The sequence below is a fragment of the Arachis hypogaea genome, chromosome 14 (genome assembly GCF_003086295.3).
Source record: "Arachis hypogaea cultivar Tifrunner chromosome 14, arahy.Tifrunner.gnm2.J5K5, whole genome shotgun sequence".
In the NCBI taxonomy this organism is placed as follows: Eukaryota; Viridiplantae; Streptophyta; class Magnoliopsida; order Fabales; family Fabaceae; genus Arachis; species Arachis hypogaea.
In genome coordinates this window covers 101698204-101714119 of record NC_092049.1, presented here as the reverse complement: position 1 = coordinate 101714119, position 15916 = coordinate 101698204, and the positions used below count along the sequence as shown (strand labels likewise).

Genomic DNA, 15916 nt, shown 5'->3' with positions numbered 1-15916 from the left:
TTTGGAGGTTGGGAAGCATCGTATGAAACTTTTCCTATATGGTTTGAGGCCATGTGTCACAAGGAGCCATCAGCAGTGGTTCACTTTGAAACAATGCCTGCGTACCAGAGGGATGATCTGGTTCCTGATATTTGTGTACTACATAGAGTCTTCTGGAGTTATTACCCTTGTATCAGAGGAAGTGCGATCCTGAGGTCTCAAATCCAATGACCTCCTAACTTGAGTAATACCACCCGAATGTGCCAGCTGGTCGGTGGGAATGTCAGCATAATTACCTGAATGTGAGTGACCTAGTCCTAGAGCCATGAAACCAAGGAGTTGGCTGAATGAAGCTTGCTCTCCTGCCTCAAACTGTGGACCACCCCAATACTGTTGATGGACCGGGACTGACAGTAAAAAATAATCAGATGGATGCGTGTAAGGAACATATGGTGCAAAATACTCAACCTCTTGTTGTCCTGGTGGCAGTGGCGGTGGAGGTGGCGGTGCCGATGCCGCTGGTTGTTGCTGTTGATTCTCCTGATTATGAACTGGGGGACCTTCTGGATTCTCTTGAACTACAAGGTCCAACAATTGCAAGTGGGCACCGAATGCTCCTCGGTACCAATGCATTTAAATTTCCAACGGATAATGTAAAGGCACTAATTCATTAGCAAGAATGTGATTATGCCGATTAGTCTACTGCATCACCCAAAAAGAGTGTGTGTCGGCCCAATCTTGATTCTTAGGCCCAGTTAGTACTTTGCCGTGTGATGCACCTAGATCCCGCTCTTGATTAGGGACACCCTGGATCAAGCCAAATTGCCTCCTGAATATATCGGATGCATGCCACTCAACGCATTTGAAAGATATAAGCGGCACCGTGGCACTCCAAATAACAGAATGATGACGGATGTCTAAAGGAATCACGTCTGGCTCAATGTGTTCAAAGCCATAAGCTTGCCAAACAAACTGGACACGTCAAAATTGTCAGATGATTACACAACAATTAATTCATTGACCAAACAAAAGCAGGTACTAGTATTTTATAACATACATGTCCTTCTTGCAGATCATCCAACAACCTCCTGTAGTGCGCAAGCGAATGATACCGGTAAGCATAGTTTTCACGATCCCAGTTACGCCACCTGCCATCAGACAATCTCTTAATTAACTTATTTTGTGAAAAATAAAATACAATTTCTAGTGCTTCTTTCAATGCATGCATTAATTCATTTTACCTGTTTGCAATTGGAAACAATCGAGGATTGCCGGGAATCAGCGCAAGAAATGGTAGCCGGATCCAAGCCCAAGTAAGCAAAAGTGTCAGCGGACTGATGAGGGAAAGAAGTTGGTGAATTAAAAATTATTAAAATAGTTACGTTGCAAGTATAGTTCTTAACTCACCGAAAATCTGCCTATCAATTTAGAAATATGTCACAGAGAGTTTAAATTAAAAATTACTGGGAGTTTAAGTCCCAGGTCGTCTCCCAACGAGTTGCAGAAAAGTGTGCTATTTTATTAATCAGATGTTCCAAGAAGTTGAGTTAAGTAGAGGGAAAATTAAAAAGGGGAAATTTAAATAATATGAATAAAAGCCTTGACTGGGAGTTGATTAGTTGGAATCTCTATTATTGATGGAATGACCTCAAGATTAATTTATAATTAATGGTCATTCTGTTTAGTTATCCTTTACTAGGTAAGGGAAAGTCAAACAAGTTGGAATGCTAGATCTATTCATGAGTTGCAACCCACTTAGTTCAAAGGGATTAGTGTTAGTGATTAGATAACAATTCAACAGTTAACCTAATTATAATTTTTCTTTCAATCCTTCCAACTCAAGAGTTCCTTTCAATCAACTCTCCATCAAGTGAGGGAACTACTTACTCATTGCAAATAATAAATCCATAACACATGAAAGGGAATTAAAAGAAGACATGATTATTGGAATGGAGAAATAAATTAAAATAGAAGAAATAATCCTTGTATCAAATAATCATGAAAATATTCAAATGACAAAATTGAACAAAGCAAAGAACATGGAAGAATAAAACCAAGTTAAGAGAACGAACTAGAATGACGAGGTCTTGATGAGGAAAAATAACTCTTCTCAATGTTCCAATGCTAAGATCAATTCCCAAAATTAAAATTCTAAAACCTAGAGCGAAAAACCTAGAGGAGGAAAAAAAACTAGATCTAAAACTGTCTACTGTGTAGAATGAATGTTGTTGTTTGTTTCTGCATATTCTCTGGCTCTAGTCTGCTGTTCCGGGCTGAAAACTGGGTCGAAATGAGGTCTGAAATCGCCCCCAGCGAAGTCTGCAGATTATGCAGATCGCACATGTCACGCGATTGTGTCATTCATGCAGACGCGTCTTTCGCGCTTTTCCTTGCCACGCGTTCGCGTCGTCCACGCTATCGCGTCGCCTGAGCTTTTCCAATCCGCGCGGCTGCATGAGCCATACGGCCGCGTCACTGCGATTCACTCTCCTTCGCGCGGTCGCGTGAGCCATGCGACCGCGTCACTTCTCGCTGGTTATCTCCTCAAATTCTTGTGTTCCTTCCATTTTTTCTAGCTTCCTTTCCAATCTCCAACTCATTCATGCCCTATAAAGTCTGAAACACTCAACACACAGATCACGGTATCGAATGGAATAAAGGAGAATTAAAAATACATAATTAAAGTTTCTAGGAAGCAGTTTTCAAACATGTTATAAATTCAGAAAGGGATTATAATTTCATGCTAATTTAATGAATAAGTGGGTAATGATCATGATAAAACCACACAATTAAACACAATATAAACCATAAAATAGTGGTTTATCAACCTCCCCACACTTAAACATTAGCATGTCCTCATGCTTAATTGAAGGAGATAAGGAAATAAGTATGAACATGTAGAAACTCATGAAATGCAATGCAAGCCTATATATAAATAAATGCAACTATATGATTCTTGCCCACTTAATCAAAAGTAAATAAGCTCTTCAAAACAATTACAAATCAAATTCCACTAATTCTATCATTATACAATAAAACAGATAAAGGTGCAAGAAGATAGCTCATGAAAGCAGGGAACATGAAAATTCAAGCATTGAACCCTCACTGATAATGTATGTACGCTCTAATCTCTAGTGTATAGGGTAATCACTCTATCCTTCTCTAATCATGCTTTCTAACTTTTGTTTTTCTCCTAACCAATCAACAACAGTTAATATACCAGTGCAAACATCATGAGGTCTTTTCAAGGTTGTAATGGGGCTAAGGTACAGGTAGGGGTATACATTTGGTCAAGTGAGCTAATAAATTGAATCTTTAATTAACCCAAGCTTCAACCCAACCTATATATTTTTTTTATGTAATCTTAAAGTTCATACCTAGCTACCTAGAATTCCCTTTTTTCTATTCATACTCATGTATCAACTTTATATTTGATTTTATCATATGTGCATTGATCTTTGAATTCTGAATTTAACATTGGGGTAATTTTGTCCCCTTATTTATTTATATAAATAAATTTTTTTTACATTAAAATAATTATAGTTTATCAATGCACATAGATTTTTAATTCTTATGGTTTCACATGAGTAGGTATCCAAATTTCCATTAAATTCTCATGACACATTCCCTTAACAACTTTTGTTCCCACAATTTCCCATACTTAACTAGCACACACAATTCTATTTTAAGCTAACCAAATATTCAATTTGGGATATACAATTATTTTTCAGCTTAAGGTTAGTAATGTGGTAAAATATAGAACAAATAGGATTTAAAGGCTCAAAGTGGTTAACAAAGGTAATTGAAAAGGGTAGGCTTAATTTGGATAAGTGAGTTTAAACAAATAATGGCCTCAATCATATGCAAGCATGCAAATATAATAAATATTGGACATATAAGATAAAACAAAATATAGATTACAATCATAGAAAAGTTAACACACAAGAAAGAAATAATTATGGTTAAATAATGTAACCATACATAAAGGCTCAAATCTCTCACAGGTTGTGTGTTCTTTAGCTCAAATGTCATGTTCCAAATACAACTCAAGAAACTTTATCATAAAATTTTGAAAAATTAGTGAAATTTTGTTCCAAAGATAGAGTCTTAAAAGAAACTTATTGTCTTTTCAATCAAGTAGAACATGCATGCAACTATCCTAACCTATTCAATTTATTCTATTCTATAAAAGAAAGAAAATCTAACTAAAATATCCTAATTATTGGTGCTAGAGAAGAGAGATTACCTTCGAAAGTCAGGTACTGACCGACCTCCCCACACTTAAGGCTTTGCACCGTCCTCGGTGCCGTCTGTCAAGAACAGGGGTGGGCTGGTAGCAGTATCTCCACAATCGAGACCGGCATGGCTCCCTGTGTTGGTAAAAGAGGTGGAGTCCGGGGTATCCGAGTCCCTGAAGTATCCATTGAGTAGCTCCTTGAGGTGTTTGAATCGGCGCTCGTTACGGCGCTCTCTCAACTTAGCTTTGTGTTCTTGCCGATCCAACCTTTCGATTATCTGCTGGAGCAATTCATCAGTTGTGGGTGCTTGTGGTGTTGAAGAAGGATTATCTTCAACTGGAGCAGTAGGAAGACTTGTAGTGGCTGCTAGAAGTCTGAGGTATTTCCCGTTAGGGACATACTGATCATCCCGTGGAAGCACAGCTTTGGTGTCCCCAGCTCTGTAGGAGACTCCGGCTGCTGAGACAAGATCTGAGACCAAGGCGGGGAAAGGTAAGTTGCCCGCAATTTGTACGTGTCCCATAGCATTCCGGATATGTCTTGAGAGATTCAGATGTTGGTCTGTAAGGATGCACCATAGTAGAACGGCCATGTCCGCAGTGAAGGAGGACTCATGAGTGCTCGAAAAGACGTAATGAGACATGATCTGTGCCCAGACGCGAGCCTCCAAGGTAAGTGCTGAAGCCAAGATTCCCTTAGGGCGGGTACGGTGGTATCCGTAGATCCAACGGCTGCCAGGTAATGCGATAACTCTGAGAACGGAGTCCCAATCAAATTGGTATCTCTGGCGCTTAAGTGCGGCTTCTTGGAAGGCGTCCATTCCTTCTGGAATAGGGGGGAAGACTCAGAGCTTGCTGAATGGCCTCTTCTGTGATGGGGACTTGCTTCTGCCGGACATAAACAGACTGCAGGGTTGGCATGTAGAAGTTAGAGTAGAACTCAACTACCCAAGAAAGATTGACCTGCCTTGGCTGTCTCCGTAGGAAACCCCATTGTCTTCGTTCAATTTGAGGCTCAACAAAGGTAGCAATATTGGACGGGAGGATAAGAAGGTATTCATTGTTATAGTTTCTTTCTGCCAGGATAGGGAACATCTGCTCACAGTAGCAATTGGGAAATCGCGCAGTGTCCTTTGCTGGAAAGGCTTTCTCCTTTTCATCAACCTTTATTATCCTCTTAACTCTTTTTGTTGAGGGCTTGACTGCGGTTGAAGAAGGCTCTGCCACTAATGCTCTTTTAGTTTCTCTTCTTGCTGGTGGTTTAGAAGTAGCTTTCTCTTTTCCTTTCTTGGTGGCCATCCTGAAAGAAGGGAAGAGAAAGTAAATTAAATTCAAAAAGATATACAGCCAGGAAGGAAACGGGAAAGAGGGTGATGGATGCACATTAAGATATGCTGACATTATCACATGCTCGCGAGTACATGTGAAAAGCCAACAATGGAAAATAGCTAGTGCATATAAAGACAAGTGACTACAAGGTGTTTATTGGCATGCCGGCAAAGGGCATGAGTAGCATAGACCAAGCAAGACTTTGTAACAAACCATCACGTTTGTATTGACAATTAAATTCAATTAATACAATAGTAAAGGAAAGTTGTGAAAAGCAAGCATTGAATAGTATAACAACATAGAGAAGTGCATAATGCCATTTGAGCTTTTTCACAAACACATAGCATGCATGATGAATAAGGTATAGAAAATATGAAGGTGAACATGCAAGCAATCCCTTAATTAGAATAAAAATAATAGTCAAACAATTTGCAACAGTCCACAAGCATATATGAGGGATAATGACTCAAAAAAAATTTCTAACACCATGTAAAAAGGAAAAGAAAAAGAAGGAAAATATGAATAATGAGGAGAAGAATAATATATAAAATAATATATAAAATGATAGAAAAGAGAAGAAGTAAGAAGAAAATAGAACCTTGGTAACGGAGGTGAGAGAAAGAGAGAGGGATAGGTGAGATTGGAAGAAGAAGGGAGAAGGGGGGAAGGAAGAAATAAGAAGGGAAAAGAAAAACTAGGATTTGGAAGAGAGAAAGATAAGATAATTTGGCAATTTAGGTTGAGCTGTGCGGCGCATGCGACGCGGCCGCGTGGGGCACGCGTTCGCGTGGATGCGCTTCAAGTATGGTGACTCGATCGCGTCGGTCACGCGGTCGCGTGACCCATGTTGTGCATCTGGCACGAGTGCAGCCTCGCACCAGCACAACTCTCTGTTCAAATTAATTTAGTTGCCAAAATTGGGGTGACGCGATCGCGTGAGTGTGCATCCGAAAATGGATGACGCGGTCACGTCGGCGACGCGGTCGCGTGATAAGGATTGTGCCTCCAGCACCAATCCAGCATCACTCTCGCACAATATTTCATTGTGCACCCTTTTACGTCGAAAACTCAGGGCACGCAGCCACATGGGGCACGCAGTCGCGTGGGAGGCCATGATTCCCATGCGACACGAACGCGTCAGCGACGCGGTCGCGTGGGTTGATTTGTGCCATTGGCACGCCTCCAGCCACACTCCAGCGTGACTTTCTGTTCATTTTTATTTTTCTTTACTCTCCCTGTGACGCGGACGCGTCGCTGATGCGATCGCGTCGCGTAGCAAAATTTTTTTTTGTTTTTTTGTTTTTATTTTTTTTTAAACATGTAAATGCAGATGCACGAAAGTACTATGAAAGAGAAGAGTTATTGAATAGGAAAAACTAAAATTAAAGAAAAGAACGATCATACCATGGTGGGTTGTCTCCCACCTAGCACTTCGCTTTAACGTCCGTAAGTTGGACGCTCCACTAGCTCAATCTTCTGCTATGTGGGGACCTTCCAAGAGGAAGATCTCAAGCTCCTTGTTTCTCTGCATCTTCTTGCCATGGTATAGCTTCAGGCGTTGTCCATTAACCTTAATAAGTTCAGAGCTTGAAGGATGGCTTAGGTGATAAACTCCGTACGGTTCGGCCTTCTCTACTCTGTATGGACCTTCCCATCATGATCTCAACTTGCCTGGCATGAGCCTTAGTCGAGATTTGTAAAGGAGGACTAAATCCTCAGGTTGGAACTCTTTCTTCTTGATGTTTTGATCATGTACAGCCTTCATCTTTTCCTTGTATATTCTGGAATTTTCATAAGCTTCTAGGCGAAGACTCTCCAGTTCCTGCAGTTGCAACTTCCTTTCAGCTCCGGCTTTCTCAATTCCCATGTTACACTCCTTAACTGCCCAAAAGGCTCTGTGTTCTACTTCAACTGGGAGATGAAAAGCTTTTCCATAAACCAAGCGGAAAGGACTCATCCCAATGGGTGTCTTGTATGCTATTCTGTATGCCCAGAGTGCATCTTGTAGCCTGGTGCTCCAGTCTTTTCTATGAGGCTTTACTATCTTTTGCAAGATACGCTTAATTTCTCTGTTTGACACCTCGGCTTGCCCATTAGTTTGGGGATGGTAAGCTGTTGCAACTTTATGAATTATCCCATGCTTCTTCATTAGTCCTGTCAGTCTCCTGTTACAAAAATGGGTGCCTTGATCGCTCACGATTGCTCGTGGTGATCCAAAGCGACATATAATATGGTTTCTCACAAAGAAAACAACAGTGTTAGCATCATCAGTGCGGGTAGGAATTGCTTCCACTCATTTGGAAACATAATCCACAGCTAACAATATATAAAAATATCCATTAGAATTTGGAAATGGACCCATGAAGTCAATGCCCCAAACATAAAAAATTTCACAGAAAAGCATAATTTGTTGAGGCATCTCATCCCTCCTGGATATATTACCAAATTTCTGGCATGGGAGACAAGATTTACAGAACTCAGCAGCGTCTCTAAAAAGGGTAGGTCACCAGAATCCACAGTCTAAGATCTTTCTAGTTGTCCTTTGAGGACCAAAATGTCCTCCACTCTCAGATGAGTGACAGGCCTCTAAAATGGACTAGAATTCTGATTGAGGCACACAACGTCTAATTACTTGATCAGCGCCACATCTCCATAAATATGGGTCATCCCATATATAATATTTAGACTCGCTTTTCAGCTTGTCTCTTTGATGCTTAGAGAAATTTGGAGGAAATGTGCGGCTGACTAAATAATTAGCAACAGGTGCATACCAAGGGACTACCTCAGATACTGCTTGCAGGTTATCAAAAGGAAAATTATCATCTATAGGAGTAGAATCATCCTTAATATGCTCAAGGCGACTCAAGTGTTCTGCCACTAAATTCTGATTACCACTCCTATCCTTTATTTCTAAATCAAATTCTTGTAACAGCAGTATCCAACGTATGAGTCTTGGTTTGGATTCTTTTTTAGCTAATAAATACTTTAAAGCTACATTGTCCGAATACACTACTACTCTAGTACCAAGTAAATAAGCTCGGAATTTATCCAGAGCAAAAACAATAGCAAGAAGCTCTTTCTCAGTAGTAGTATAATTGGACTGGGCAGTGTCTAAAGTCTTAGACGCATAAGCAATAACGAAAGGATCTTTACCTTCACGCTGAGCCAGCGCTGCTCCTACTGCATGGTTGGAAGCATCGCACATGATTTCAAATGGCTGGCTCCAGTCCGGTCCTCTCACAATTGGAGCTTCAGTCAGAGCAGTCTTCAGCTTATCAAACGCTTGTTTGCAATCCGCACTGAACTCGAACTCAATATCCTTCTGCAGTAATCTGGATAAGGGAAGTGCGACCTTACTAAAGTCCTTAATAAATCTCCTGTAAAAACCTGCATGGTCAAGGAACGAACGGACTTCCCTCACAGAAGAGGGGTAAGGTAAACTAGAAATAACATTCACCTTTGCTGGGTCTACAGAAATGCCATTATTGGATACCACATGTCCTAATACAATTTCTTGTTTTACCATAAAGTGACATTTTTTGAAATTTAAAACAAGGTTTGTATTAACACATCTATCTAATACTCTAGATATTCCATCTAAGCAAAGGCTAAAAGAATCGCCATAAACGCTAAAATCATCCATAAAAACTTCCATACAGTCCTCAATAAGATCAGAGAAAAGACTCATCATGCACCATTGGAAAGTAGCTGGTGCATTGCACAAGCCAAAGGGCATTCTCTTATAAGCATAAGTCCCAAAAGGACATGTAAAAGTAGTCTTTTCCTGATCCTCAGGAGCTATATGAATCTGGAAATAACCTGTGTAACCATCTAAAAAGCAATAATGTGATTTACCTGACAGGCGATCCAGCATTTGATCAATGAATGGAAGTGGATAGTGATCCTTACGGGTAGCTTGGTTGAGACGCCTGTAATCAATGCAGACTCTCCAAGCATTCTGAACTCTAGTTGCTATGAGCTCTCCATGCTCATTCTTCACTGTAGTGACTCCAGACTTTTTGGGCACCCTTGTACTGGGTTTACCCATTCACTGTCTGAAATGGGATATATGATACCGGCTTCCAATAGTCTGGTCACTTCCTTTTTGACAACTTCCAAGATGGTGGGATTTAATCTTCTTTGGGGTTGACGGACAGGTCTTGCTTCCTCTTCTAAAAATATTCTGTGCTCACATACTTGAGGGTTGATGCCTACTATGTCTGCCAAGCTCCACCCAATTGCCTTCTTATGCTTTCTCAGCACATCAAGTAACTGCTCTTCTTGTTGAGAAGTAAGTTCTCTTGCAATGATAACTGGAAACCTCTGCTCATCTTCAAGATAAGCATATTTGAGATGTGGAGGGAGGGGTTTCAATTCTAACTTTTGATCATGGGCAGGCTCTGGATTATCTGGAGCTTGTGAAAATGACGAAGTGCCCTCATTGTCAGTTAAGAGGGTCCCCACACTTGGACCTTGTCCAGTGTGCCTCTCTTCAAACTCTTCCTTGTGAACTTCAGCTACACTTTCATCTATGACATCACACTGAAAGATAGAATGATCTTCTAGGGGTTGTCAATGACTCCATTCAGATTGAAGATTACTATGCGGCCATCTATTTCAAAGGAGTATGTTCCTAAAAAGGCATCCAATTTGAATTTTGATGTCTTCAGGAATGGTCTCCCAAGTAGGATTGATGATGGCTTATCTGAATCATTATGGGGCATTTCCAAGATATAAAAATCAGTGGAAAATGTAAGTCCTTTAATGTTCACCAAAACATCTTCAGCAACTCCAGCCACTGTAATAATGCTTTTATCTGCTAACACAAAACGAGCTGCCGACCTTTTTAAGGGAGGGAGCCTCAAAATATCATATATAGACAAAGGCATTATACTGACACATGCTCCTAAATCACACATGCAATCATAAATTACTACACCACCAATAGTACAGCTAACTATACAAGGACCTGGATCACTACATTTTTCAGGTAATCCTCCCATTAAAGCAAATATAGAACTACCTAAAGGAATAGTTTCTAATTTATTAATTTTGTCTTTATGGATACATAAGTCTTTTAGAAACTTTGCATATTTAGGTACCTGCTGAATAACATCAAAAAGAGGAACAGTTACCTCAACCTTTTTGAATATTTCTACCATTTTGGGGTCGGGTTCCAGCTGCTTCCTGGGCTTCCTTGCAAGTTGTGGAAATGGAATTGGAGTAGTGTTCTCTGTGGTGTCTGCGCCTTTTGGTGCTTCCTCCTGTGGTTGAGCTATTTCTTCTTCAACTATGTCCTGTATGTCCTCTTCCTCTTCAACATCTTCTATTTCTACTACCTCTTCAGCTGAGGTGTGTTCTGATGGGCTTGGTTCCTCCTGATTCCTCTCCTGCAGTGTGGTTCCAGACCTTAGGGTGATGGCATTAATGCCTCCCTTTGGATTGGGTAATGGTTGAGAGGGGATTCCAGTGGAGCTTGAAGGTTGGTTACTGGAATTTCGCGTTGATCCAATCTGTGACATAAGAGCTTGCAAAGTAGAGGTGAGACCATTCAGACTTGCATTAATACTATTCATGTTATTTTCCATGGTCTGTTGTCTTCGCTCAAAAGATTGTAGTAGCTCTTCATTAGGAGATAAAGAAGAATGAGTAAATTGAGATGTCTGCTGTTGATTGTTCTGTGGTCCTTGGTTTTGCCTCAGGTGAGGTGCTCTGTAAGGTTGATTCTGCTGCCTGTTGTTGTTATTATTCCACCTCTAATTTTCCTGATTATCTCTGCCTCCTCTGTTATTGTTGACCCTCCAATTCTGGTTAGAATTGTCCTGCCATCCATGGTTATTATTTTCACTTTGATTGTACCCTTGGTAGGGGCGGTCATAGAAGTTATGAGTGGATGCCACCATGTTTTCTTCTTGTTGGAGATGCGGACATTCATCAGTGTAATGGCTATAATCAGCACAGATTTCGCAAATTCTTTGTAGGACTAGTTGTTGGTTTTGCTGTGGCGGAGGAGGTTGAGCTTGCTGAGCTTGTTGTTGATTCAATTGCATCTGCTGCAGCAAGTTGGTCATCTCACATATACTCTGAGCTAGAGCAGCAGTCTCTCTGTTAGAGGATATTTCTGCAACGGCTTTTGAACGGCCTTACTTTTGCCTGTGATTCCTAGTAGATTCAGCTAAATCACTGATCAATTGCCAAGCCTCATCAGTGGTCTTGTACTTCTACATAGACCCATTGCTAGCACTTTCCAATGTGATCTTATCTTGGGGCCTCATGCCCTGTGTGACATAGCTAAGCAACACTATCTTGTCAATCCTGTGGTGGGGGCATGCTTCCAAAAGATTATTGAAGCGCTCCCAGTATTCAAAGAGAGTTTCATTGTCATCCTGAACAATTGTGGAAATATCCTTCCTTAGTTTATCAGTAACTTCAGATGGAAAGAATTTCTCCAAAAACTCCTTTCTGAGTGTATCCCAGTTGGATACATTTGCCAGAGGTTGAGTGTAGTACCACTCTCTTGCTTTTCCCTCGAGAGAAAACGGGAAAGCTTTCAGCAAAATTGAAGTTTCATCAGTACCATCACGCCTGACAGTAGAACAGGCTGCTTGGAAATCTCTCAAGTGCTTGATAGGCTCTTGAGCAGGTAGGCCATGAAACTTGGGCATCAAGTTTAGCAGTGCGGTCTTTATTTCAAAATCTGTAGCCACCGCTGGATGATGCGCTTGAAATGGTTGCATTGTAAAATCAGGGGCTCCTTCCTCCTGGATGGTAACTCTCCTAGCTGCCATGTCTTCTGCACGTAAAACAACCGAATCAGTAGAACGGGGGCTAGTTTCTTCCTCAAGTTCACTTTCAGATCCGCCCTCAGAGTGGACTAACCGACGTTGTTCTCGCCTTATTCGTGAAATAGTCCTTTCAATTTCAGGATAGAATATTAGCAAGCGCGGATCAGGAAGTGAACGCGTCATTTGACGGAAGAAACATGCAGCTCATAGTAGCAAAATAAAATAAAATACAAATAAATAAATTCTAATTAATAACTTTAGCACTCTATTGCAACTCCCCGGCAACGGCGCCAAAAATTGATGAGGGGCAGAAGTTGGTGAATTAAAAATTATTAAAATAGTTACGTTGCAAGTATAGTTCTTAACTCACCGAAAATCTGCCTATCAATTTAGAAATATGTCACAGAGAGTTTAAATTAAAAATTACTGGGAGTTTAAGTCCCAGGTCGTCTCCCAACGAGTTGCAGAAAAGTGTGCTATTTTATTAATTAGATGTTCCAAGAAGTTGAGTTAAGTAGAGGGAAAATTAAAAAGGGGATATTTAAATAATATGAATAAAAGCCTTGACTGGGAGTTGATTAGTTGGAATCTCTATTATTGATGGAATGACCTCAAGATTAATTTATAATTAATGGTCGTTCTGTTTAGTTATCCTTTACTAGGTAAGGGAAAGTCAAACAAGTTGGAATGCTAGATCTATTCACGAGTTGCAACCCACTTAGTTCAAATGGATTGGTGTTAGTGATTAGATAACAATTCAACAGTTAACCCAATTACAATTTTTCTTTCAATCCTTCCAACTCAAGAGTTCCTTTCAATCAACTCCCCATCAAGTGAGGGAACTACTCACTCATTGCAAATAATAAATCCATAACACATGAAAGGGAATTAAAAGAAGACATGATTATTAGAATGGAGAAATAAATTAAAATAGAAGAAATAATCCTTGTATCAAATAATCATGAAAATATTCAAATGACAAAATTGAACAAAGCAAAGAACATGGAAGAATAAAACCAAGTTAAGAGAATGAACTAGAATGACGAGGTCTTGATGAGAAAAAATAACTCTTCTCAATGTTCCAATGCTAAGATCAATTCCCAAAATTAAAATTCTAAAACCTAGAGAGAAAAACCTAGAGGAGGAAAAAAAACTAGATCTAAAACTGTCTACTGTGTAGAATGAATGTTGTTGTTTTTTTCTGCATATTCTCTGGCTCTAGTCTGCTGTTCCGGGCCGAAAACTGGATCGAAATGAGGTCCAAAATTGCCCCCAGCAAAGTCTGCAGATTATGCAGATTGCACATGTCAGCGATCGCGTCATCCATGCGGACGCGTCATTCGCGCTTTTCCTTGCCACGCGTTCGCGTCGTCCACGCCACTGCGTCGCCTGAGCTTTTCCAATCCGCGCGGCCGCGTGAGCCATGCGGCCGCGTCACTGCGATTCGCTCTCCTTCGCGCGGTCGTGTGAGCCATGCGACCGTGTCACTTCTCGCTGGTTATCTCCTCAAATTCTTGTGTTCCTTCCATTTTTGCTAGCTTCCTTTCCAATCTCCAACTCATTCATGCCCTATAAAGTCTGAAACACTCAACACACAGATCACGGCATCGAATGGAATAAAGGAGAATTAAAAATACATAATTAAAGTTTCTAGGAAGCAGTTTTCAAACATGTTATAAATTCAGAAAGGGATTATAATTTCATGCTAATTTAATGAATAAGTGGGTAATGATCATGATAATACCACACAATTAAACACAATATAAATCATAAAATAGTGGTTTATCACGGACCGTCCATCTCCTTGCAGTCGACACGAGTTGCCCTACACAATGATCTACACAAGTGTGCGAGGCATGCCAAACCCCAAATAAACTGTATGATTCCAGCGAAGTTACGGAGCAAAGGCAGAAATTTCCAGTGCACCACTGCACCCGACTTATCTCCAAACAGAATAGTCCCAAATAACAACATAATGTGACACTTTACATACATCTGAATGTGAATATCATCAGTCAACACTATGCGGTCTTTCAAACTCCTAAACCACGTTAATTTTATAAAGCTTCCTCTACAGTCTGTCTTCCTCGGTGCAACCCCAAACTGGTGCAAGCACTCGGCCTCCAATGCCTCAAAACTACTCATGGTCGATCCTATAACCGGAAGACCATTTGTCAGCAGACCGAGAATCATCGCCACATCCTCCAACGTCACCGCACACTCACCAACCAGAAAATGAAATGTGTGAGTCTCAGGCCGCCATCTCTCAATCAGAGCATTAATCATTGCTGACTGACATTGAATGACTCCAATATGGGAAACATAATAAAAACTAGTCTCCCGTAAGTGTCCCTCAACAATTTGGTTGTACGAATCGGGCGACTTTAAGTGATCACATATCAACATCCGTGAACCCTACAATATCACATTTCCGTTATAAGTGCCAGTATAATATAATTATATTAACAATAACATAATTATCCTTACATGTCCATTATAACTAACTACCAGCATAATTGCCTATCAAACATACATAGTAAACCTACATAGTAAATCTGCCTAATTTATTGTCTAAATTATACTAAATTATGTTAAATTCAATTATTAATAATCATAAATAATTTATTGAATTTATATTTTTTTATTTAAGTTAAACTATTCTAAACTTATACTTCTATTTTTATTTCTAGTACAATACAATTAAAACAAAAATATGTTAATTAAAATTTTATTCTAACAAATAATAATAATAATAATAATTAAGATTATCTATCGATGATGATGATGATAATAATAATAATAATAATAATAATAATAATAATAATAATAATAATAATAATAATAATAATATATTTACAGATCTCATTCATTCATTTCATTTTAAAACATATTAACCAATAATCATAAATCTAAACCCAAATCAAATCAAAGCCTAACATACATATTATTAACTAATCAACGCTACAGAGGCTTTATAAAGAGTAAAAACTAACTAACTAACTCTACTTTAATCTATATTTCTAACACCTAACAGTAACCATATCATACATACATACATGACTAATCTCTACTTAGTACTATTATAATATTTATTGCTATTAAAATCTTATTTTATCACTATTATTTTTACTAAATCAAAATATTAAAAATTAAAAACTTACATAATTAGAATGCCCAAGATAATTAACAATATGAAACTGTGGCTGATTTACTTTGATTTTTGGTCTTCTTTGCATTGTCTTCCAATTTTTTTTAAGCTTTTGGTGGTCCAACAATGGTAAAAAATGAACAAGGTTGTAAGGTTGGGGAGCAAGTAGAGAGAGATATGAGAGTGAAAGTGATAGCTGTTGGGAGGGGGGAGACACTCGAAATGGGGGTATACATGGAACGCAGCCAACGAGAAAAGCAGCTGCATGCTCGCCACGTGTCAGCGGTTCCTCCAATCGGTTCGTCCGATTTGTTCTCAACAGGACAGCAGCCATCACAGCTCGGTGATACACCATAAACCTCCATAACCCTATTATACACCATCAGTCCCTCCATATCAAAATTAAAAAACTCCCACAAGACATCTCTTAAGTCCAAC

General features: G+C 39.6%; 1 protein-coding gene and 1 non-coding gene across 2 annotated transcripts; one reads left to right on the top strand and one right to left on the bottom strand.

Annotated features, from left to right (window-relative positions):
* Positions 1–678: 678 nt before the first annotated feature.
* LOC140178643 (serine/threonine-protein phosphatase 7 long form homolog) lies at positions 679–14844 on the bottom strand. The gene is made up of 5 exons (XM_072215850.1): positions 14839–14844; positions 14324–14745; positions 1221–1313; positions 1037–1127; positions 679–951 (listed from the first exon to the last, which is right to left on the bottom strand). The coding sequence occupies exons 1-5, from the start codon at positions 14842–14844 to the stop codon at positions 679–681; spliced, it is 885 nt and encodes a 294-aa protein (XP_072071951.1).
* LOC112746576 (small nucleolar RNA R71) lies at positions 11858–11964 on the top strand. The gene has a single exon (XR_003174454.1). It is a non-coding gene; the product is annotated as a small nucleolar RNA R71 (small nucleolar RNA).
* Positions 14845–15916: the final 1072 nt, after the last annotated feature.

Excerpts from the sequence above, each read along its gene's own strand:
- LOC140178643 (XM_072215850.1), bottom strand. Across the intron at positions 1,314-14,323 it reads GATGATATTCACATTCAGAT|TCCGCTGACACTTTTGCTTA; the intron begins GTATGTAAAGTG and ends TTCCCTCATCAG. Across the intron at positions 952-1,036 it reads ATGATCTGCAAGAAGGACAT|TTTGTTTGGCAAGCTTATGG; the intron begins GTATGTTATAAA and ends TGACGTGTCCAG.